The sequence below is a fragment of the Rhineura floridana genome, chromosome 3 (assembly GCF_030035675.1).
Source record: "Rhineura floridana isolate rRhiFlo1 chromosome 3, rRhiFlo1.hap2, whole genome shotgun sequence".
Classification (NCBI taxonomy): domain Eukaryota; kingdom Metazoa; phylum Chordata; class Lepidosauria; order Squamata; family Rhineuridae; genus Rhineura; species Rhineura floridana.
The window spans coordinates 130,890,450-130,914,729 of record NC_084482.1 but is presented as its reverse complement, the minus strand read 5'-3'; the positions used below and the strand labels follow the sequence as shown (position 1 = coordinate 130,914,729).

Here is a 24,280-nt window from a genome sequence, read left to right as displayed (position 1 = left end):
AAGTCTTGGGAAAAGAGAAAGCTGCCTTATACAGAGTCAGATCATCTACTGTCTGCACAGACGGGCAGCTGTTCTCTGGGGTCTTTCCCAAGCCTACCTCGATTGACCCTGGACCTTCTGCATGCAAAGCAGACGCTCTGCCACTGTCAGCCCTTCCCAATCCTGCTCCTCAACCATAAAAGGCCAGCACAGGAACACATGAAGCTGCTTTATACTGAGCCAAACCACTGTCTACACTGACTGGCAGCGGCTCACCTGGGTTTTAGACAGGGGACACTCCCAGACCGACCTGGAGATGCCAGGTATTGATTCAGGGGCTTTCAGCATGCAAAGCGGATGCTCTGCTATGGAGTTATGGCCCTTCCCCCAGGAAATATCCGGCCTGACAATCGGACACACAGTGAGTCTCTCGTGCAGACTTCTGTGTTTCACAAGACATTCCCTGAAATACCAGATCTTCGCTTTGAAGTGGAGATGAGATTTCCCTGTCCGCTTTGCCCACTGATCTCCTTAGTGCCATTTGAATTCTTTTCTCCTAGTCTTGGGGGTGTTAAACAAATCCTACCCCCACCCCACCCCAAAGAACAATGTCTTTTTAGCAAGATAAAGATAATACAGGAGTGCGTTCTCTTGATGTTTGAGCAAATATTAACTGTAATAAATGCAAAGTGCCTCCAGACAGGAAACTCAATTTAGATCCTTAGCAACCGGGGTCTGGAGGCACACACATTTATCACCTGGATGTCTCAGGAATGTTTTTACAAAAAGAAAGAGAAAAATAATACCCAAGAACAGTTTTAGTATTTGAGGCTGCAGTCCTCCACCCATGTACCCGGAGCAAGCTGCACTGAACTCAGTAGAACTTACTTCTGAGTAGACAGATACAAGATTTGCCTGGTAAAAGTACACTACAAATGATTTTAGGACAGTTCATTCTCTATTTTTGCTGTTTCCCTGATTTGTTATAGCACCTCAAGATTACCATAATTTTTTCAGTGAAGCAGGTAACAGTATGCCCCTAATTCTATATTTTGTGTTTTTGTGGGGGTAGAGGTGTTTGGCCTGGGATTTCCCCAGATCTGCATTTGCTTCATGTAAGATTTCATTCTAATTATTGGAATCTGAGCACTCTTTGACAAAATAAATTATATATGGAGGTAAAAAAATCCTACTGATCTGGACTATTCCACAAGGCTTGTGCTGCACCCACTATATATATCCTTTTTGTACCAGGTTCTCTACTCAACTTGGCTTTGAGGTTTTCAGTATGTCTGTGTAAGCAAACATACATATTGTTCCTCTTTAAATATTTTGTATGCATTCTGTTCCCCCACTGTCAAAGAATGAGACTATTCAACCATTTTGTGTTTGTTTTTAGTTATAAAATAATGGCCATTCATTTACAGGCAGGTCTGTCCAGGGGACTCAAAAGGTCATAGAAGATGGAACAGGTCAGCCCAGGAAACTGAAAGCTGGGGGGGGGGGGAAGAGAGAGAGAAGAATCTTAGTTACCATGGTTAGTTAACTAAGGTAAGAAGCTTAGTTAGCCAAATTGTGGGCTACATGATCTGTTTATTGAGCATTCATCCTGATTTGCTTCACAGAACATACATGGAGGTTATACTATTTCTGCTCCTTATTGAACATTATTTCAGTTTGTTTGCTGGAAGGTTATATACCATGAACATTCATCCCAATTCGTTTGTGTGGAGGTTACACATCTTCCTGTCAATCAAACATTATCCACACTTTTCAGTGCATTTCCAGGTCGCTTTCCTAACCTTAAAAATCCACTTTAATTAAACAAACCTACATTGACAGTGTGCGAATGAATCCTTCCTGCAAATACTTATTTATATATATTCTTATTTATACTAAATATATAAATAATATATATTAATTAATACTTATCCTAACAGGAGTTCAGTAGGGGAGGTCAAGGGGGACGTCCCAAACATTTTTGCCCCTTGTACAGCACATCACATACCAGTGGGACTCTCCTATTTACCCTGAAGGAGGACAGGACAAAGCACAGGCCATTCCAACACAAACAAGAAAGAAAGAAAGAAAGAAAGAAAGAAAGAAAGAAAGAAAGAAAGAAAGAAAGAAAGAAAGAAAGAAAGAAAGAAAGAAAGAAAGAAAGAAAGAAAGAAAGAAAGAAAGAAAGAAAGAAAGAAAGAAAGAAAGAAAGAAAGAAAGAAAGAAAGAAAGAAAGAAAGAAAGAAAGACTAAGGACAGGAAGGACACTCCAGTGGTGGCGACCTGCAAGGTGTGTGCAATGCTTGTTTTCTTGCCTGAGAACATGGTGTACATGTGTAACAAGTGCAAGCTGGTGGCGCTGCTGGAAGAAAAAGTGAGGGGACTGGAACAGCGGGTGACCACACTGAAGAATATAAGAGAAGATGAAGAATTCTTGAGATAGAATGGTGGAACAACAACAGCAAAGAGAAGTACAGGAGGTGGAAGAACAACAGCATGTTGAAGCTGAAGTGGAGACTGTTGTGGAGAGCAACACCAATGTGGAGGAAACTCCATGGAGAAGGGTTACAGGTAGAAGAGTGAGAAGGCACCCATCACTGGTGGAACTATGGAACCACTTCCAGGCACTTGAGGACGAGACTAGAGGACAGTATGGAGAAGAATTACAGGAGACCCCATGCGACAGGGGCCGAGAGGCTAAGCTCAGTCAAGCAGAGGCAATGAAACCATGCCCCACGACAAGATGAAGAGAAGAGTAGTACTGGTGGGAGACTCCATACTGCATGTGATTGACACCTAAATATGCTGAGAAGATCCATGGGCTTGCAGGTATGCTGCCTCCCTGGAGGGTGGATTAAAGATGTGACAGAAGGGTTGCCATCTCTCATAAAGCCCACTGACAGATATTCCTTTCTTCTCATCTATGTGGGAACAAATGATACTGCCAAGCGGAGCTATGAAGAAATCATGTCAGACTTTGAAGCTCTGGGAAGGAAACTCAATGACTTTGAGGCCCAGATAGTTTCTTCTCCATCTTTCCAGTACTTAGAAGAGGAGCAGAAAGGGAAAGAAAAATACTCCTGGTGAATAACTGGCTATGAAGGTGGTGCAGACGTGAGAAATTTGGATCCTGGGACCACAGGTTACGCTTCCTGGAAGATGGACTGCTGGCAAATGATGGGTTGCACTTCACAAGGACTGGGAAGAATGTGTTCGGCCACAGCATGGAGAACTTCATCTGGGGAACTTTAAACTGAATACTAAGGGGAAGGGAGACATCAACTTGGCAGTAACAACTAACAAAGGCTTCTGCACAGTAAGAGGAACTGAGGGAATGGCTCTAATGGGGCCCAGTAATAGTCTTCATAAAAATGTAGGAAGAAAGCCAGGCTATAAACCCCATGGACTTAGATGTCTATATACTAATGCCCAGAGTATGGGAAACAGACAGGATGAACTTGAATTTTTAATACAGGAGAGGAAATACGACTTGATAGGTGTAACTGAAACTTACTCCCATGACTGGAATACAGTGATTGAAGGATATAACTTGTTCAAAAAGAACAGAAGGAACAGAAAGGGAGGCAGAGTCACGCTATATGTTAAATATATATATATATATCCCTGCACAGATATACAGGAGGATGAGGTTGGCAGCTCCACTGACAGTATCTGGATTAAAATTAATGGGGCAAGGAATAAAAGGAACATGGTGGTTGGAGTCTACTACCAACCACCCAATCAAGGAGAAGACGAGGATGAAACTTTTGCAAAGCAAATTGCTAATGTTTCAAGGAGGCATGATGTAGTACCAATGACTTCAATTACCCTGATATCTGTTGGGAGACAAATTCTGCCAAACACAGTCCCTCAAGAAATTCCTGACTTGTGTTGAAGAAAACTTTTTCCTACAGAAAGTGGAGAAAGCAACTAGACGATCATCTATCTTTGACTTGATTCTAACCAACAGAGATGACTTGGTAGAGGAAGTGGCAGTTACAGGAACTCTGGAAGAAGTGACCATGCTATACAGGTTCTTGATTTTAAAGGAAGCAACAGCTGAGAGTAGCTATACACACAACCTGGACTTTAGGAAAGCTGATGTTAAGAAACTCAGAACAATGGTAAGTAAGGTTCCATGGCAAGTGACCTTAATGAGAAAAGAAGTTCAAGATGGGTGGGAGTTTCTAAAAGAGGAAATACTAAAGGCACAATGGCAAACAATTCCACTAAGGAAAAAAGGAGGAAGACACTAGAAGAAGCTGATGTGGCTTCACAGAAAGCTTTGAGATGACCTGAAAACAAAAAAGAACACATACAGGAAGTGAAAGGAAGGCCAGACCAGAGTGCAGTCAGGTAGCACGGAATTGCAGGGATGGCATCAGGAAGGCTAAAGCTGAGAATGAGCTGAGGTTAGTGAGAGATGCCAAAAGCAACAAAAAAGCTTTCTTCAGGAACATCCATAGTAAAAGACAGAGAAAAGAAATGATGGTACAGCTACTCAATGGGGATGGCAAAATGGTAACAGATGACAAAGAATAGGCAGAAGTGCTCAATTCTTACTTTGGCTCAGTCTTCTCCCAAAAGAGGGTCTATGACTTTCCTGAGAAATGTGAAGTTGAAGGGGCAGGATTGCAGCTTGAGAATGATAGACAAATGGTCAAGGAATACCTATTTACTTTAAACGAGTTCAAATCTGCAGGGCCCGATGAATTGCATCCTAGAATATTGAAGGAACTGGCTGAAGAACTCTTGGATCCACTGTCTATTATCTTTGCGAAATCATGGAGGATAGGTGAGGATGACTGGAGGAGGGCTAATGGTGTCCCAAACTTCAAAAAGGGCAAAAAGCAGGAACCTAGGAACTACAGACCAGTCAGCCTGACATCGATCCCTGGGAAAATTATGGAGCAGTTTATAAAGCAGTCAATCTGCAAGAACCATGAAAACAACGAAGTAATTACTAGAAGCCAACATGGATTTTTCAAGAACAAATCCTGCCACACTAATATTATCTCATTTTTTGATCCGGTAACCTCCCTTGTAGACTGTGAGAATATTGTGAACATAATCTATTTTGACTTCAGGAAAGCTTTTGACAAAGTGCCCCATGATATTCTGATTAGCCAGCTAGCTAACTGTGGGCTAGATGGACCCACTATCAGGTGGATCCACAGTTGGCTATCAAATTGTTCTCAAAGAGTGCTTATCAATCATTCCTTCTCAAATTGGGGGGAGGTAACGAGTGGGGTATTGTAGGGCTCGGTGCTGGGCCCAGTGTTCTTCAACATTTTTATTAAGGACTTGGATGAGGAGGTGCAGGGAATGCTTATCAAATTTGCAGATGATACAAAATTGGGAGGGATAGATAATACCTTGGAAGACAGAAACAAAATTCAAAGGCATCTTGACAGGGTGGAGCATTGAGCTGAAAACATTAGAATGAAGTTTAACAGAGATAACTGCAAAGTTCTACACCTAGGAAAAAGAAAGCAAATGCACAGCTGGAAGATGGGGGATACTTGGCTCAGCAGTACTATTTGCGAGAAGAATTTTGGGATTGTTGTTGGGCACAAGCCGAATATGAGCCAACAGGGTGATGTGGCTGCAAAAAAGGCAAATGCTATTTCAGGCTGCATTAACAGAAGTATAGTTTCCAAATTATGTGAAGTATTGGTTCCCCTCTATTTGGCACTGGTTAGGCCTCATCTTAAGTACTGCGTCCAGTTCTGTACACCATACTTTAAGAAGGATGCAGACAACCTGGAACGGGTTCAGAGGAAGGCAATGAGGATGATCAGGCGACTGGAAACAAAGCCCTGTGAGGGGAGATTGAAAGAAGTGGGCATGTTTAGCCATGAGAAGAGAAGACTGAGGGGAGATATGATAGCACTCTTCAAATAGTTGAAAGGTTGTCACACAGAGGAGGGCCAGGATCTCTTCTCGATGGTCCCAGAATGCAGGACATGGAATAATGGGCTTAAGTTACAGGAAGCCAGATTTCAACAAATATCAGAAAAAACTTCCTAACTGTTAGGGTGGTATGAAAATGGAACCAATTGCCTAGGGTGGTGGTGGGTTCTCCAACACTGGAGGCCTTCAAGAGGCAGCTGGACAGCCATCTGTCGGGTATGCTTTAATTTGGATTCCTGCACTGAGCAGGGGGTTGGACTCGATGGCCTTATAGGCCCTTTCTAATTCTACGATTCTATGATTTTACTTATAGACTGGAGGTGACCTCTACTGCTCTTCTGATTGGCTATGAGGTTGGAAGGGGAAATTGTGTATATGAGTGAAGCTGGCAAGCAAGCTGAGAGAGAGGGAAGAGCTAGAAAACAAAAGAAGTCAGGAGAGAGGCTGTTGCAGAGGACTCAGATTCCAGGGATAAAAGAAGCTGAGCTAAAAGCACTGCCAATGGACTGGGAGGGGCCAAAAGGAACTGCTTTATTACCCAGTCTTGGCTAAAGCAGAGAAACAGTTTAGACAAGGTTTATTTAGACAGATGCATTTTTACATCCTAATAGCTCTTATTGCTAAGTCCTAATACCATAAGGTGGGGACTAAGCTAGCTGGCTCATTCATCTGCTTTTCGTGGACCAAGCTAAAGCCATGCTATTATAACATTATTTATTTATTATTTGATTCATATCCCACCCTTCCTCCCAGAAGGAGCAGGGAGTGAATGTGCAAATTTATCTGTTGTCTTCTATTTGGTTCTCACTTTATCCCATATTATTCATAAGTGACTTCTTTTGAATTGGATGCTCCTTGGCACCTATGAGATTTCCTCCTAGTATTCACTTTAAAAGCAGCTTCCTTTTAGCTTACTCAAAATTCCATCCTGCTTGTGAATGGTTTCACAGCCTGTACAATCATCAGATATGAGCTGCTTATTTAAGTTCCCCTTCTATTGCCAATATGCATGCTGTGATTTCCCTTCCCAATTTAGATTAAAGTCCTCCTCCAGAAGACAAGCAAGCCAATTTCCAAAGATTTAGTCTGGTGCAGATAGCAAAACAACCACCTCCTTCCATATAGATTTCACAATCAGCAGAGGGGGTCCTCAACTGTCCTCAGAAGCATGTGTGGTGGCGGCAGCCTGGGAGACAGCATTCTCAGCGGCAGACCCTGAGTTGTGGAACTCTCCCTGCAGTAGTTTTTGGCGATTGCTGAAGACATACCTCTTTACTCTAGCTTTGACACACAAGATGTATATTTTTAGGACCCACCCTAGTGTTTGTGATTTTAATTTAATTGTTTTAATGATGTACTTGAAACTGTTGTAACCTGCACTGGGATCTCAGGATGATGATGACAACGACAACGACAACGACAACTACTACTACTACTATTATAATAATAATAATAATAATAATACACTCTCATGATGCAGAAAGCCAAATCCCACCACTTGTGCAACTTATCCATTCACCACTAGAACATGGCTTGTCTCAATTTTACCAATACCTGATTCACTATTTAACTGAACAAATATAGACTGAAATCTTGGATTGGCTCCAATACTCCAGTTAGTCATATGTAGATGGACTCAGTATTGTCCTTATATCCTTCCTTATGTTGTTCTTTATCAGTTTGCCTGGTTCAAAAGGGGAGGTGTTTAGCCAAGTAAGCTTGATACCTGATGAATGGCTTTAAAAAAAGTTTCCTAACAAATTGCTGTGCAGATTCACAGCTATTCTGGTAAAAGATGGCATGGCAAATTGAGTAAGAGGGTTTTGGGTGTTATTGTTTTGGAAAGCTGATCTAGGAAGGTGAGAGACAAGCACTCCCCACTTGAGGGTAGTCCACTATAAATCCCCACTCATTCTGAGCTGACACAGCAAAGAATAAAATGTGCATAAGAAAGGACAATCAAGGCACATGAATTAAATTGCACAATATATAACCAGGATATCTTGCAATCCAAGCATGTGTGAGCTCACAACTGCGTGGTGATGTTTTTGTTTCTAAAAGAAGTTTCTCACAAAGCTGTAATGAACACTGTATAATATAAATTGAAAAGTGTTCTCTCGCTCCTGATAAAACTGTAGTCACCCCCAAGGTTGCTCAGTTTCTCAGCCAATTCCCACACTAGCTTTTTCAAGTGTATTAAAAGAGTCAGAAACTGCAGGAACCTGCACCAAACCCAGTCCCACGAGGGATGCTAAGTGATGCCACCCCAGTGCCAACTGAGGCAAAAGAGAAGTGATTATCTGTGGCATTGGAACTTGCTAGCAGGCCTCTTTGGGGACTGGTAGTTGGGATGCTGGCCCATCACCTATCACTCACATCTCAGAGTGGCCCTGCAGGCATAGTAGCTGATAAGGGAACGAAGGTAACAGCACATCTTCAAGACACGAGAATCTCAAAAGAGTTGTGGAGTTATACAACCTGATTCTTCCAGGAATGCCAAAATGGAATCAATGCAACTCCTGATTAAGCCACTATTTAATTGTTTTGTAGAACACTCGCCTCTGCCTGCTTAACAGCAACCAGAACTTTATTTTCCTCTGATTTTTGCTTTGGCCACATATAGCTGAGGAAGAACATTTTTAATGTGAGCTAGTAAGCTAAAAGTAGTGGCAACGTTTTGTAATTCCAGGACGTATAATTGGAAACAGCATGCAAGGAACTTTCCTGTTCAGAAATACGCCAGCAATGAGACTGCAGTGCAACCTCCTCTTCCTCAGTCTCCAAATTAATGTTACAACTCCTCCCACAAGGAAATGCTCAGATACTTGAGGAAAAGATTCTCCATACTCTAAGGAGTTGCAACTGACCTATCAGAGCCATCAGTGACTTCCTTAGAATAAGAGAAAGCTACCAATCATTTCAGCTCCTTGTTCTGCAGAGACGTTTGTGTTGCTGTGTCTGCTCCTCAAAGGCCAAGGATAGGAAGAAAGCATCGTGTCTCTGTGTGCTGGCCAGTACAGAAGGGCATTTGGTATGCAAACAAAGCAAGCAGGGAGGGAACCACATGTGATGACAATTAGAGAAAGGAAAAGAACAAACAAAAGGCAGCATAATTGCAAGGGATGACTCAGCGCAGCTCACATGCCAATTTATCATGCCCAGAGTCCCTGCCAAGATATGACAAACTATTCCAGGAAACAAAAACATTTTGAAACTTGAGCCTTGGAGGAGGAAAAGACAACTGGCAGAGAGCAATCCCAGACTGCCCCATTGTCAGGTAGGGAAGGATAAGCTTGGGTCTAAAGGTCTGGCACAAAGAGCATTTTAAGTGGGGAGCCCTTCCCAAGGGAGAGTGTGGGGCAGATTAAGCCAAACATGACCAGCTTCCATGTAGGGTTCTCCCCTTGGAATTAAAAGGCAAAGAGATTCCAACCAGACAAGTTAAGCCATCAGCAGATAAGCAGCCAGAATATGGTGATGGGTAAAACTTTCCATTCCCCCCCAAAAAATGTCAAACTAAAAGTGCAAGTAACCAAGCAACAGGGCTTACACAGAGCTTATGCAGGAAACTCTCGGAAGGCAGCAGCATCCAGCAAATAGGAGGGCCAAGTCCAGGTCCTGTATGTATCCGGAATGGTGCATAATACTGTAACTACTTTATGCATCTGGTTAAGGGGGGATACAAACATTTGGTTTCTGGGGCAGGAGAAGAAGCAAACGTACTATGTTCACAGTAATGGTATGGCTAACAAAAGCTGAAGCTAGAAATCAGTAATTCTGAAGGAATCCCTGACATGCAAGTGTTTTTTTTCCTCATTGTTGCAAAGAAAAATTCAGAACCAGACTTACAGGGGCTGCTCACATTTATTATCTAAATGTTCAGAAACAAAACAAAAAAGGTATCTACTTCTCCATGCCTTTAATGCTGAACTTAAGGCATCCTAGGATAGCTGTTGTAGGAGTAATCTTGATTTATAGCCTTTGGCATATATTCATGTTATATTTGATATCAAAGACCTATGATCTCTTGATCTAGCTGCTCTGAGCCTAACCTAAAACTTAGCACAAGCGGACCTGTCAAGGCTTACTAAATGTTGGGGATTCTGTCATCTCACAGGTTATAATAAAAGACTGCTGTAAGTTGCACACTGTTTCTGAAAAAAAGATTGCCTCCCTGGGCTTCTGCTGGGAGGAAGGGTGGGATATAAATCAAATAATAAAAGTAAATAAATAAATAAATAAATAAAAAGATTCCCCTATAGCAGGGTTGGAAAGCCTGTGGCCTTCCAGAAGGTGCTGGACCCCAGCTCCTATTGGTCCTGGCCAGCATGACCAATGGTCAGGGATGATGGGATTTGTAGTATAGCAATATCTGATAGGTCAGAGGTTACCCATCCCTGCCTATTTATCAACTGACACTATTGTCCTGGTTAGAAGTGGTGAAATTACTGCTTTGGAAATTGGGACATTTCCTGAGAACTTAAGAGTTGCTACTGAAGAGTTTAATTCAGGTTGCCATCATATACACACTTACTGGGAATAAGACCCACTGAACCCAATGGGACCTACTTCTGAACAGACATGCATAGGATTGCACTGTACATCTGTTAGGAAAGATACTTGTCAACTTCTGAATTATGTTTCAGTTTAAAAATCTGATCAGCACAGGATGTAAACATTTCTTGCTCAAGAGTACACAGTATCAATATCATTTCCTGTCATTATTCTCTGTATTGATTTGTTTACTGCAAGCTCAAGTCTGTAATTTTAAAAGGTAACCAAAGAACTGAGTTGTGCAATTTTGTGGTTGCAAGGGGCATAATAGTCTGGAAGAAACAGTTAATAATTGCCTGATCTCGATTGTCCAAGATGAAGTGCTGATATGAATGCATACAGCTTCCAACTGAACTTCACAGTGATGGCTCTCAGTGCCCATCAGCTAAGCTGAGCTGAAAGTCCCATCAGTTCTCCATCAGGAGCTCCCTAGGTGAGGCTGTTCTCTGTGGGGCTTTCTGCCACTGACAGGGAGCCTCGGTTGCCATGGAACAATCAGGAGTGAATTTAAGCTCCCGATCATTCCTTTGCAGCCACATCTTTACCTGCCCACGGTTTGGGGAAAACAACCTCCAAGGCCTAATTAGGCCCAGAGGCTGGCAGTTCCCCACCGCAGACATATAGTGACTACTGTTGTCTTGTGTTCTGCCTTGTTAATTTAAAATGTTTTGCAATATTAAGAAGCCTGGGCAAATAAAAGCGACAAATGTGTTGTACTTCTGTTAGCTCAGAGTAGGGACGACCACCTCGGTACTCTTCAGATGGTAGACTACAACTCCCACCATCTCTAACCACTGGCCACGCTGGCTGGGGCTGATGGGAGTTATAGTCCAACAACATCTGGAGGGCACAACAGAGTTAAAAGGGGGTAATCTAAGAAGAGCATACATGGATTCACAGAACTTTCTCTTTCAATAAGCCTTTTAAGTTGAGACTTTATCCCAGTCTGTGTCTGTGTTGGAATTCCTTTTTAATATGTTTTAAAATCTCCTTTTTTTAAAAGTAGATTTTAAAGCTTTTTTAAAAAAAGATTTTTAAAGCTTTTAAAAAATATATTTTTAAAGAAGTTTAGTTTTAATATATTTTAAAGCCTGTTTTTATGATGTTTTAAGGTGTTTTTAGTGTTTTTGTTTGCCTCCCTGGGCTCCTACTGGGAGGAAGGGCAGGATATAAATGAAACAACAACAACAACAACTTTAATACTACTGGAAAGAGGGTTATTTTCCCCCAGTAACATACACCCAGAAGACCCAGAACAGGAGATTTGCACAATGTGGCAATCAACCTATTGACTGGAAGTGGGAACACATTGTTTCAAGGGAATTATTTTGTGCAACCATTATCCAAGGCAAGATTCTGCCTCTGCTGACACACTCTGCCTAATATACCGACAGCTCTAGGCGAAGCAAAGCGAGAATTCGCATTACCAAGTTAAAGGTGTTTACAACCTTGTAAATAGTTTCACAATACCAGCCTTAGTCAGAAACAGATCATCTCAGCTGTACATCCACTTTAACCCCAGGGGCTATTGTATCACTTAAATTGAGCCTAAGGGAAGGATCTTGACAGTTATGTGTCCCGTATGTGAAACTATTCCTTTCGTTAGCTCCAATTCCTGCTCATTAGGAATTTCACACCTTTTGAATCCGTCTCATTCTCTCTCCCCCATCACTCAATGGTCATTCAGGAGTATTTTTCAGCTATTCTTGGTGCTAGTCCTATCAACCCTCACCTCATTACCACCCTGGGGAATATTAAGGGATAAATATGGCTAAGGAGCACTACAAGTGAGTGTAGGGCCCCGTGTGTTATGGCTCTGACCACTAGTTCAGGAAACACTGCTGTAATATACAGGTTTCTTTTAAGAAGGTTAAGGTGCTCGCTACCTTATTTCTTTATTCAAGGAACAGGCATCCTTGGCCATGGCTGTGGCTAATCTTGGCAGTCTTAGAGACTTTATGTCCCACTCTCTCCTCTGGATTGCTGATAAAAGAACACCACCACTATGGGCAAGATACTTACCACGCGGCCCCAACGGTTCCAACCGCTGTAGTTCCCATTTTGCTCTATGAGTTGGATGATGTAAAACTTGTTGTTATTGTGGCCAATGTTGGTTTGGTTCAGCATGCAGTCATAGTCCTCATGAATCTAAAATCATAAGAGGACCAAATGCACATAGGCAACAGGAATGCGCCTCTTTTAAGACACACAACCCACAACAACCTCTGCATAGCTACATTTCAGGCTCTAATTGACATCTGTAAAACGGGTATACAATTAATGACCAAACATGAAAGAGTACTGCAAGAACGAACAGGGCATGTTCTATAATAACCTCCAGGCCAGAATCCAAAAGGGTAAATTCCCAGGCTGGCTGGAATCTCCAATAGCATCCCCAACCCGAGTTGAAGCATTAGCTAAAGGATCTATCCAGAGGTCCAACTGGCAGAAGGTGTCCTCAAGTATGGAAGGTTTTCCAGTCCTGTGCCAGAAAATCCCTATTAGCTAATGCCCCGGGGGGGGGGAGAGCTGAGGCAGGCAGAGCATTTTTGTTTCAATCCATTTATCTCCTCCTCATATACTTGGACAAGCAACCCAGCTAACTAAAGGCAAAAGAACTCAACAGAAAAAGCTTCCGGAAGAGAGAAGCCTGCAGATCCTATGTGTACTTTGGTCGTCACTGGACTCCCCCCCCCCAATACTCCCAGGAGGCAGTTGGACTCCCTTTAGGTGACACCATCCTGTCCCAGGGTCAGGTGAAATGGGAAATGGCCCCTTTCCTCCACAGTGTCCAATGGAAATTAAACACAGAGAACCCTTTAGCCAGAGCTTCCCTCTCACCTTGGCATCATCGACATGACTCAGCTGACAGGCAGAGTCAATTCTGGCTTTGAGCTTCTCTTTGGGAGCAGCCTTCAGTGCTTCCATGGTGGAGCGGAAACTGTCTTCCTCCGGTTCAGGCTTTACCTTCGGTTCCTCTTTCACCTTTTTGCCCTTGACTGTTGCCTGGGTTTGGGCAGGGGCCTTGCGCTTTGGGGGCATGGTTCCCTTAGGTGTCTTAAGCTGCTTCCCAAAGGAGTCAGGCTCCCGATGTCATGCAACTGCAAAAAAAGACGGGAGACAACTTAATTCTTTGCATGTACAGACCTAGGAGACTAAGGAGGTCTCTCAAAGCTTCAGTCTCCAAATGACGAGGGATCTCTTTGGTTTGGTTTAAGCGGGAACTGGGAGAGGACCTATCTACTAATATAGTGTGTTGGAAAAACACTAGATATCTTCAGGCATTGCCATTCCAATTTATAAAAATACCAGGGAGGGGGACTGTCTGTAACCAGGAGCTGCCTGTATTCAGTGAAGTTCCCTGCACATTTTAGAAGCCTGATTTTTCCAAGGTTCTATAATGCACAGAGAGCCTCCACAAATACAGGAGGCTTTTCACTTCACACAGTCGCAACACTCTCCATGGGCTGAGGGCAAAAGAAATGACTGGGGGAGGAGTTGCTATCCCCCCACCTCCCCATTTTCATAACATTTAATGGTAATGCCTGAAGACAGCTCCCATTTATTCCATTATTTAATTGAAGTAAAACAGCTCAGAGCAATAAGAAATAAGGGCAGCCCAAGGTCACCCTGAGCTAGGAGCCAAATCCTGAAAGAACCTATATCTTAGGAGACAGATCCTAGGAGAAGAAAGCCTATAGAAAGCTAGCTTTCAACACCACCCTAGCAGGAAAGCTTCAGGGGACACTGTAAACAAGGCTAAATTCCAGTCGGAGAGAAGGGGGAAAAGGAAACCCCACTGATACATACAGGGAGAGAGTCAGCTCAGTCCTTGCTAAAAAGGGCAGCTTCAGCCTTCCTGAAACACAACCACAAGCTGTGTTTCCCTAGGTTAAAGAAAGGTCAGGCTGTTCTAGGTGGGAAAACAACAAACAAAAAAGACTTGCCTGGAAGGCGCAGCCCCTTGCTTAGATTAAAAGCAGCCAAAAGCTTAAACAGCCCCGCCCCTCGCTCAGGAAGGAAGCCTGCCTTCCTGCCTTCAAAGGAAGGAAGCCTGAGAGAATACTAAAGAGTTAAGCCCCAGCTGATAGCCATCAGCCTCAAGTAATACATCATTGGCTAGCAGCAGTAGCTGGGAGGAACCAGCCACACATATAAAGTCAGAGCACCCTAGCGAGGGAGCCTGCTCCACGAGCTAGAGGGAGCCCCAGCTGACAAAGCGTCAAGGCCCCAGCTGACCAAGCGTCAAGGCGAGTTAAGCAGCAGAGCGAGTTCGGCAGCAGGGCGAGGAGGCCAGGGCCCCCCACTCTGCCCATCTGTTACCTGACCTCAACTAAACCGCAGTCTCCAACCCATTGACGTAATAAACCTTAAACAAAACTATGCAGGTAAGAAGCCAGCAGGGGTGTGGGGGCTTTCCAGTGTTTTGCACCGCCTGCAGCATGTACGACTATCTGCCTGTTGGACAGAAGTCGTGGGTGTGGTCTCGGTGCAATGAACTCCTGGCTCTCCGGGAACGACTTCATTTCCTTGAGGCCAAGGTGGCGGACCTGGAAAAGCTGAGAGAGGCAGAGAGGTGTGTGGAGGAGGCCTTCAGGGACGTTATAGCTGTGTCCCACTCCAACGATGATAGCTCTCCTGCTATCATGGACAACGATGGTCTCGGGGAAGGAGAGCATCCAGCTGAGGAAGAGGGAAACGATCCCTTAGAAGGGACCCATTCCTTGGGGGATGAGCAGCTATCCTCTCGTGCCGAGGATATATCTCCAGGGGCTGGAGGGATCCTTGTAGTGGGTGATTCGATCATTAGGAACATAGACAGTGGGGTGTGTGATGGGCGTGTAGACTGCAAGGTGTTTTGCCTGCCTGGTGCGAAGGTTGCGGATATCGCCCGTCGTTTAGATAGTTTGGTAGACAGTGCTGGGAAGAAGTCAGTGGTCGTGGTGCACATTGGCACCAACGACATGGGGAAATGCAGCCGTGAGGTCCTGGAGCAAAATTTAGGTTGCTAGGTAGGATGCTGAAAGCCAGGACCTCCAAGGTGGCTTTCTCTGAAATGCTACCGGTTCCACGTGCAGGACCAGCCAGACAGGTCCAGCTTCGCAGTCTCAATGCGTGGATGAGACAATGGTGTCGGGTGGAAGGGTTTGGATTTGTTAGGCACTGGGGAACATTTTGGGACAAGCCGGGCCTGTACAAAAGGGACGGGCTCCACTTGAACCAGAATGGAACCAGACTGCTGGCACTTAAAATTAAAGAGGTAGCAGAGCAGCTTTTAAACTGACTGAGGGGGGAAACCCGACAGGAGCTGAGAAAGGTCCGGTTCGGAATAACCTCCCCCCGGGATAAAAACCAAAGAAATGATGAAATTTTAAAAGGGGTAGGCCTAGAAGTAGGCAGTGTGAGAGCAGGGGCACAGGATATAAATTCAGAAGAGCAAAATTACCACAGGCCAAACCACAAGTGCCAAAGACACTTGAAGAGAGACACTGCTTACAAGTGCCTGTACGCTAATGCTAGGAGCCTGCAAACCAAGATGGGAGAACTGGAGTGCTTGGTCTTAGAGGAGAGCATTGATATAGTGAGCATAACGGAGACCTGGTGGAATGGAGAAAACCAGTGGGATACGGTTATCCCTGGATATAAACTATATCGGAAGGACAGGGAAGGACGTATTGGTGGCGGAGTCGCTCTATACGTGAAAGAAGGCATTGAATCCAGCAAGCTCGAAACCCCAAAAGAGGCAGACTGCTCCACAGAATCGTTGTGGGTGGTGATACCATGCCCCAGGAGGGACTTAATACTGGGAACGATCTATTGTCCCCTTGATCAAAATGCTCAGGGAGACCTTGAGATATGAAATTGAGGAAGCATCCAAACTAGGAAATGTGGTAGTAATGGGTGACTTCAACTACCCGGACATAGACTGGCTGCATATGTGTTCCAGTCATGACAAAGAAGCAAAGTTTCTAGATATTCTAAATGACTATTCCCTAGATCAGTTGGTCATGGAACAGACCAGAGGGACGGCAACCCTGGACTTAATCATCAGTGGGGACCGGGACCTGGTGCGAGATGTAAGTGTTGTTGAACCGATTGGGAGCAGTGACCACAGTGCTATTAAATTAAACATACATGTAAATGGCCAATTGCCAAGAAAATCCAACACGGTCACATTTGACTTCAAAAGAGGAAACTTCACAAAAATGAGGGGATTGGTAAAAAGAAAGCTGAAAAACAAAGTCCAGAGGGTCACATCACTCGAAAATGCTTGGAAGTTGTTTAAAAACACTATATTAGAAGCTCAACTGGAGTGCATACCGCAGATCAGAAAAGGTACCGCCAGGGCCAAGAAGATGCCAGCATGGTTAACGAGCAAAGTCAAGGAAGCTCTTAGAGGCAAAAAGTCTTCCTTCAGAAAATGGAAGTCTTGTCCGAATGAAGAAAATAAAAAAGAACACAAACTCTGGCAAAAGAAATGCAAGAAGACAATAAGGGATGCTAAAAAAGAATTTGAGGAGCACATTGCTAAGAACATAAAAACCAACAACAAAAAATTCTATAAATACATTCAAAGCAGGAGACCATCTAGGGAGACAATTGGACCCTTGGATGATAAGGAGTCAAAGGTGTCCTAAAGAACGATAAGGAGATTGCAGAGAAGCTAAATGAATTCTTTGCATCTGTCTTCACAGTGGAAGATATAGGGCAGATCCCTGAACCTGAACTAACATTTGCAGGAAGGGATTCTGAGGAACTGAGACAAATAGTGGTAACGAGAGAGTAAGTTCTAGGCTTAATGGACAATATAAAAACTGACAAATCACCGGGCTCGGATGGCATCCACCCGAGAGTTCTCAAAGAACTCAAATGTGAAATTGCTGATCTGCTAACTAAAATATGTAACTTGTCCCTTGGGTCCTCCTCCGTGCCTGAGGACTGGAAAGTGGCAAATGTAACGCCAATCTTCAAAAAGGGATCCAGAGGGGATCCCGGAAATTGCAGGCCAGTTAGCTTTTCTGTCCCTGGAAAACTGGTAGAAAGTATTATTAAAGCTAGATTAACTAAGCACATAGAAGAACAAGCCTTGCTGAAGCAGAGCCAGCATGGCTTCTGCAAGGGAAAGTCCTGTCTCAGTAACCTATTAGAATTCTTTGAGAGTGTCAACAAGCATATAGATAGAGGTGATCCAGTGGACATAGTGTACTTAGACTTTCAAAAAGCGTTTGACAAGGTACCTCACCAAAGGCTTCTGAGGAAGCTTAGCAGTCATGGAATAAGAGGAGAGGTCCTCTTGTGGATAAGGAATTGGTTAAGAAGCAGAAAGCAGAGAGTAGGAATCAACGGACAGTTCTCCCAATGGAGGGCTGTAGAAAGTGGAGTCCCTCAAGGATCGGTATTGGGACCTGTACTTTTCAACTTGTTCATTAATGACCTAGAATTAGGAGTGAGCAGTGAAGCGGCCAAGTTTGCTGATGACACTAAATTGGTCAGGGTTGTTAAAACAAAAAGGGATTGCGAAGAGCTCCAAAAAGACCTCTCCAAACTGAGTGAATGGGCAGAAAAATGGCAAATGCAATTCAATATAAACAGGTGTAAAATTATGCATACTGGAGCAAAAAATCTTAATTTCACATATACGCTCATGGGGTCTGAACTGGCGGTGACCGACCAGGAGAGAGACCTCGGGGTTGTAGTGGACAGCACAATTAAAATGTCGACCCAGTGTGCGGCAGCTGTGAAAAAGGCAAATTCCATGCTAGCAATAATTAGGAAAGGTATTGAAAATAAAACAGCCGATATCATAATGCCGTTGTATAAATCTATGGTGCGGCCGCATTTGGAATACTGTGTACAGTTCTGGTCGCCTCATCTCAAAAAGGATATTCTAGAGTTGGAAAAGGTTCAGAAGAGGGCAACCAGAATGATCAAGGGGATGGAGCGACTCCCTTACGAGGAAAGGTTGCAGCATTTGGGGCTTTTTAGTTTAGAGAAAAGGCGGGTCAGAGGAGACATGATAGAAGTGTATAAAATTATGCATGGCATTGGGAAAGTGGATAGAGAAAAGTTCTTCTCCCTCTCTCATAATATTAGAACTCGTGGACATTCAAAGAAGCTGAATGTTGGAAGATTCAGGACAGACAAAAGGAAGTACTTCTTTACTCAGCGCATAGTTAAACTATGGAATTTGCTCCCACAAGATGCAGTAATGGCCACCAGCTTGGATGGCTTTAAAAGAAGATTAGACAAATTCATGGAGGACAGGGCTATCAATGGCTACTAGCCATGATGGCTGTGCTCTGCCACCCTAGTCAGAGGCAGCATGCTTCTGAAAACCAGTTGCTGGAAGCCTCAGGAGGGGAGAGTGTTCTTTCACTCGGGTCCTGCTTGCGGGCTTCCCCCAGGCACCTGGTTGGCCACTGTGAGAACAGGATGCTGGACTAGATGGGGCACTGGCCTGATCCAGCAGGCTCTTCTTAAGTTCTTATGTTCTTATGACAGCTAACACTGCATGCAGATCTAAGGGACCAAGTAAGGTCTGCAGAGCAGGTCTTCAACAAGCCCAGTGTTCTGGTGGTTGGTTGCTAGGAAGATTAAGGCAACAGCTAACCTGTTAAAAACAGCTGGCTATTGCTTCTGAAAGGAAGTGGGTCCTTCTTATACCCACCCGCATCACGACAGAGGAAAAGGAGCTGCCTTAAGAACTATAAGAACATAGCAAACAAGAACACAAGAAGAGACTACTGGACCAGACCAGTGCCCATCTAGTCCAGCATCCTGTTCTCACAGTGGCCAACCAGATACGCATGGGAAGCCAACATGCAGGACCTGAGTGCAAGAGCAGTCTTCCCTCCTGCAGCTACTGGTCATCAGAAGCACACTGCATCTGGCTATGGTGGCTGAGCACAGCCATAATGGCTAGTAGTCATTGATAGCCTCATGCTTCATGAGTTTGCCTAATCATTTTTAAAGCCATCCAAGCTGGTGGCCATCACTGCCTCTTGCAGTAGTGAAGTGGCAAATTCAGAAGTGCAGGGTCCCTTCATGATAGACACGCCACACCTCTCACAGCCACAGCTCCTTTTCAACGTTCCCTTGTCTCCCTTGCTCTCCCTGTCATTTTGCAAGTCCACATTCCACTATAACAGACGTCCCTAGGAGCCAATCAGCATGAAAGGGGAGGCTGAGTGGCTGACACAGTAGCTCTCAGTTGCTGACTCACCTCCTTTCACTCTGATTGGCTCCAGTCAGCAGACAAGGACTCTTCTCAATGGCTAACATGATTCATTTCCATGCTGATTGGCTCATACATAGGAACCTGGTTGGGACCCTACTCCCAAAAAAGTAATGGGTCTGCGACACCTCCCCCCCCCCCCGCAACCCCAGGCAACTACACCCCTGGGCTCTTGTGGGAGCAAATTCCACAGTTTAACTATGTGCTGCACGAAGAAGTACTTTCTTGTGTCTGTCCTGAATCTTCCAGCATTCAACTTCAGTGAATGCCCATGAGTTATGTGTTATGAGAGAGGGAGGAAAGCTATTCTCTATCTGCTTTTTCCATGCCATGCATAATTTTATATACTCCTATTATGTTGCCTTTGATTCACCTTTTCTCTAAACTAAAAAGCCCCAAATGCTGCAACCTTTCCTCATAGGGAATTGCTCCATCCCCTTGATAATTCTGGTTGCCCTGTTCTGAACCTTTTCCAACTGTACAATATCCTTTTTGAGGTGAGGCAACCAGAACTGTACACAGTATTCCAAATTCAGCCACACCACAGATTTATGTATTCACTAATAGGCAACAGATATTTCTACCAACCTTTAAAAAACAGGGAATTTGGGCAGCTATAGTGAATGCATCAGGGGAGCAGGAGACCTGACCTCCTCTCTATTGTACTGCCTTAAAAATGTGTCAAAATGCAAACACAATTTGGGTTGGTCTTTCACAGTCCAATCCACTTCCTGTGTAGTTTGGAAGTATTTGGTAACATGTGCCTCTAAGCATATGGTGAATGGTGGCAACACCCGCCATCTCCAAAGATGGAGAGTTATATAATGTTGTATGTTTGTTGGTGTTCTTCTTACTTTGCCTCTTTTCTCTGTTACTACTGTTTCTACAGAGAATCTAATCTAGAAAATTATATTCTTTCATTATTCATCCTAGAAATCTGTGTCAAATTTATTTTTATTAATTTCAAAGTCTTTTTATTGGTCGATGTCATATTATGGTGAAGATAGCCTTTTGTCTTTCAAACTGGACATTATGCTCTATTTCTATTTTGGGCGCATTAACAGCTGAATCTGAAACTGCAGTTTGATGTAAAATCAGACAGATTACAATATGTTGATACGTAAGCAATGAATCCAGCTGTTGGAAAAACAAACTTGGCACACCTAGAATTTTGCTAGAATATATTTCACCTCCCACTGTTTTATCTTGTGCAAACTGAGACACTCCTCATGCCCACTGGAAACTATTCTGCAGAACAGTCAATGCCATTATTCCACAATTGTTTCTGGAGCTTTTTTTTAGTGTTGCAAAGTGTTGCTGTACTTCACATATTCACAGAAACAGAAGAAAAAGAGAATGATTTACTATAGGAAACGTCACTAAAATTGCAAAGTCAATCAAACATATGTAAAGTGACTATCTGAACTCTATCAACTGTCTTAATAATGTTGCTTCCTCCCTGCAAAAACAAGATCAGCACAGCACATGTCTTGTTTCTATTATTTGGGCTGATTGCAGGTGTTGCCACCACTCATCATATGCTCAGAGGCACATATTACCAAATTCTTCCAAGCTCCACAGGAAGTGGATTGGACTGTGAAAGACCAATTTAAATTGTATTTGCATTTTTACAAATGTGTTGGGCAGTACAATATTTCAGAGAGGAGGTCAGGTCTCCTGCTCCCCTGGTGCATTCACTATAGCTGCCCAATTTCCCTGCTTTTTAAAGGTTGACAGAAATATCTGTTGGCTATAGGTACATTCTTAAACCGCAAGGTTTTTTTTGCCTATTAGTGAATTATTAGTGAATATGCAGGTTGGACTCGATGGCCCCTTTCCAACTCTACTATTCTATGATTCTACGATTCCCTGTTTTTTAGTCCAGGAGATAAGAAATGGGATCCTGTGCAAGTTTGCAGAGCGGATTGATCATTTTCATGCTTACTAACTTCAATGGGATTAACTCCGGTGCAATCATGCCTAGGATAGGTAAAACTGACCATGGGGGAAAAGGAGGGGGAGGAGGGGATTGGAAGGGGAGGGGGAGAAGGAAGGGATAGGGAAGGGGCAATGGAGAGGGGATAGGAGGGAGGAGGAGGAGGGGAGGGCAGGTTTGATCATTTGCATGCTTTTTGAGTTCAGTGGGATTTACTCCTGTGCAATCATGCTTAGGATATGTGAAACTGACGGGGAGGTGGGCGGGGGAGGAGGGCAGGAAGGGGAGGGGAGGAGATTGGATTGGTGGGCACTGGGCAGAGGGGAAGCCCCTTTGAAACCTACCATTCTGCTGGCTAACCAGAGTTCTAGTCCTATTTAATTCTCATTCTCTGTTTGGTTTCAAAGTTGTGTTTATATATGCGTTTAATACAGTTTGACAGGTCCCATAAGGATCTAGGTTTGTTACATGTTGATTCAAACATGCTGTCTTAACTCTAATACTAGGCCAAAAGCCCACACCCTAGGCAAACAGCCACACTACTTCTGCGTAGACCCAGCACCAAATGCCCATTTCTGGCTGACTCATAATTGTGCCTGCACACCACACACAGCCCCAAGCTCTCTCCTTCCTAATCACTCCAGTCCATTCCTTGGAAAGCAGACCATCCTACAGCTCTATTGCAAAATGCTTCTGGAAGCCTTCTTACCTTTTGTCTCTACATCTCTGGCAAGTTAACAAATCAAGCTCAGGACATCTAGAACCTTTGCCTGAAACTTGTTATGCTTCCCATCACCTGTATCATTGTCAATCACTCCAACTGTTATACATTCTGATTTGCTAGCCCAGTCTCAGGGACAGGCAAGGAGTAAACTTTTAACTTGCACTTATTTCAAGCAATGACAGCAGGATTTTTTCCTGATGAGTCATAACCTTAAACTATATGCACAGTGTTCATGCTATTTCAATAACAATGCATGAATGTGTAAGTTGCTGCATTAGCACACAAGAGGGACTGATCCTTTCTAGGCTTTTAAAAAAGTATACATACATGCATCATAAATGTTTCACATGTGCATTACAGAGATGGGACAGGACTTGGAGAGCAGAAAGAGAAAGAGAGAGATTATGTAGTGGTAATGAAGGCTAATGGCAGGGGAGATGGAAGGTGGGAGGGGATGACATCAAGAGAGCATGTGGAGGGTCCAGACCAGAGATAGGGAACCGTTTTGGCCTGGTCAGCCAGATCTTCATCTCCCCCACCAACCAATGGGCCAACTCTGACAGGTGGGTAGCGCCACCCATTTTGTTAATCGTCTGACATTATGGCCTCTGGGGACTGATAGGTGGGCAATCTCACCCACCTGTCAAAGCTGAACCCCAGTGTGGTCGAAGCAGCACCCAGAAGGACTGAACTCTCCACTTACCAGCTCAGGAGCAGAGACTTCTGTCCTGATCTTTGCAGCGGTCTGCTTCTCTAGTGCATTCCCTGCAGGGAACACACTAGCAAAGCAGCACCCAGCAGGATTGAAATCTCAGCCCCCTGATCATCAAGTGATGCCATCCAATGACATCAGCTGGTTGACAGGTGGGCATGGTTCAGAGAAAATGGTGTTGGGGGCCACATTAGACCCCCTGGTGAGCCAAAAAAATATTTTGTTTTAATATGTTTTTTAAAGATTTTTGTGTTAATATATTTTAAAGTTTGTTTTTAAGATGTTTTAGAGTTTTTGTTTGCCTCCCTGGGCTCTGACTAGGTGTAAGGGCGGGATATAAATTTACTAACTAACTAACTAAATAAGGATCCATAGGCTGATGGTCCCCCTCCCCTGGGCTAGTCAGTGACAACAGGGTATGTGAGGAGTTTAACCACAAGGAGCAAACAAAAACATTTTTTCTAAAAGCCAGGTACCAAGAATGATGCAAGGTTTTGACATGACTGGAAAGGAAAGGTCTGCATCTAATCATCTCCCAGTATAACATTATATCTCTGTAGCATGCCTGAAGACAGAAATACAAAGTCTGATCATGCACTTGTATAGACAACACAGGCCCCTGACAAAAGATGCACACAGGATACGTGCTGGTCCACATGCATGCTCCAGAAAGACATAGTAGACACACCAGTGGCCTTTGAACACAGAACAAAATGATTTGAGTGGTAAACTGTTCAATGTCTGCAAGGCTCCTGGGCTCAGCCTACCTGTATAGCAAGCTACTGTATTCGAGGGACAGCATGCTAGGATCCAACCACATGCACATTTTCCAGTTTTACTACAAAACCTTTGCTACTTATATCAAATGAGAGGCAGCAGCAGCTTGACTTTCCCCTCATGTGAGCATCCTTGATATGCACCCTGAATGGAGGAATCTGGTCCAGATTTAGTAGAAAATCCTGTCCTTCAATGTTCTCATTTAGCACAATTGAGAGAGATAAAAAACAACCCATACTATGAGTACCTCCCTGTTCTATAAACCAATCTACACAATCCAAAGGACAGTATACTGCAAGGTCAGCAGAGTCCAAAATCACTAGCTAACCTTATCTGGGGAAAACTCCTTTGAGTTTCACAAGCAACCAGCCAGAGTCTGTACAGCAGACATTTTCTGAGGATGGAACAAATACTAACCTGACACACTTGCTGGATAGGAAGCAGCCATGT

General features: G+C 43.8%; 1 protein-coding gene across 3 annotated transcripts in view; it reads right to left on the bottom strand.

Moving 5' to 3' along the window:
- Nucleotides 1–24,280, bottom strand: part of PARP3 (poly(ADP-ribose) polymerase family member 3) — a 43,287-nt gene that overhangs the window by 17,232 nt on the left and 1,775 nt on the right. For 2 of the 3 annotated variants that reach the window (XM_061617918.1, XM_061617916.1), the window contains exons 2-3: nucleotides 13,288–13,547; nucleotides 12,469–12,594 (exon numbers count right to left, since the gene is read on the bottom strand). In XM_061617918.1, the coding sequence (XP_061473902.1) occupies nucleotides 12,469–12,594; nucleotides 13,288–13,488 (327 nt within the window). In that variant the 5' untranslated portion in view covers nucleotides 13,489–13,547. Of the gene's footprint in view, nucleotides 1–12,468; nucleotides 12,595–13,287; nucleotides 13,548–14,393; nucleotides 14,477–24,280 lie in introns of those variants that run through there. The other variant, XM_061617919.1, reaches the window with a different exon arrangement.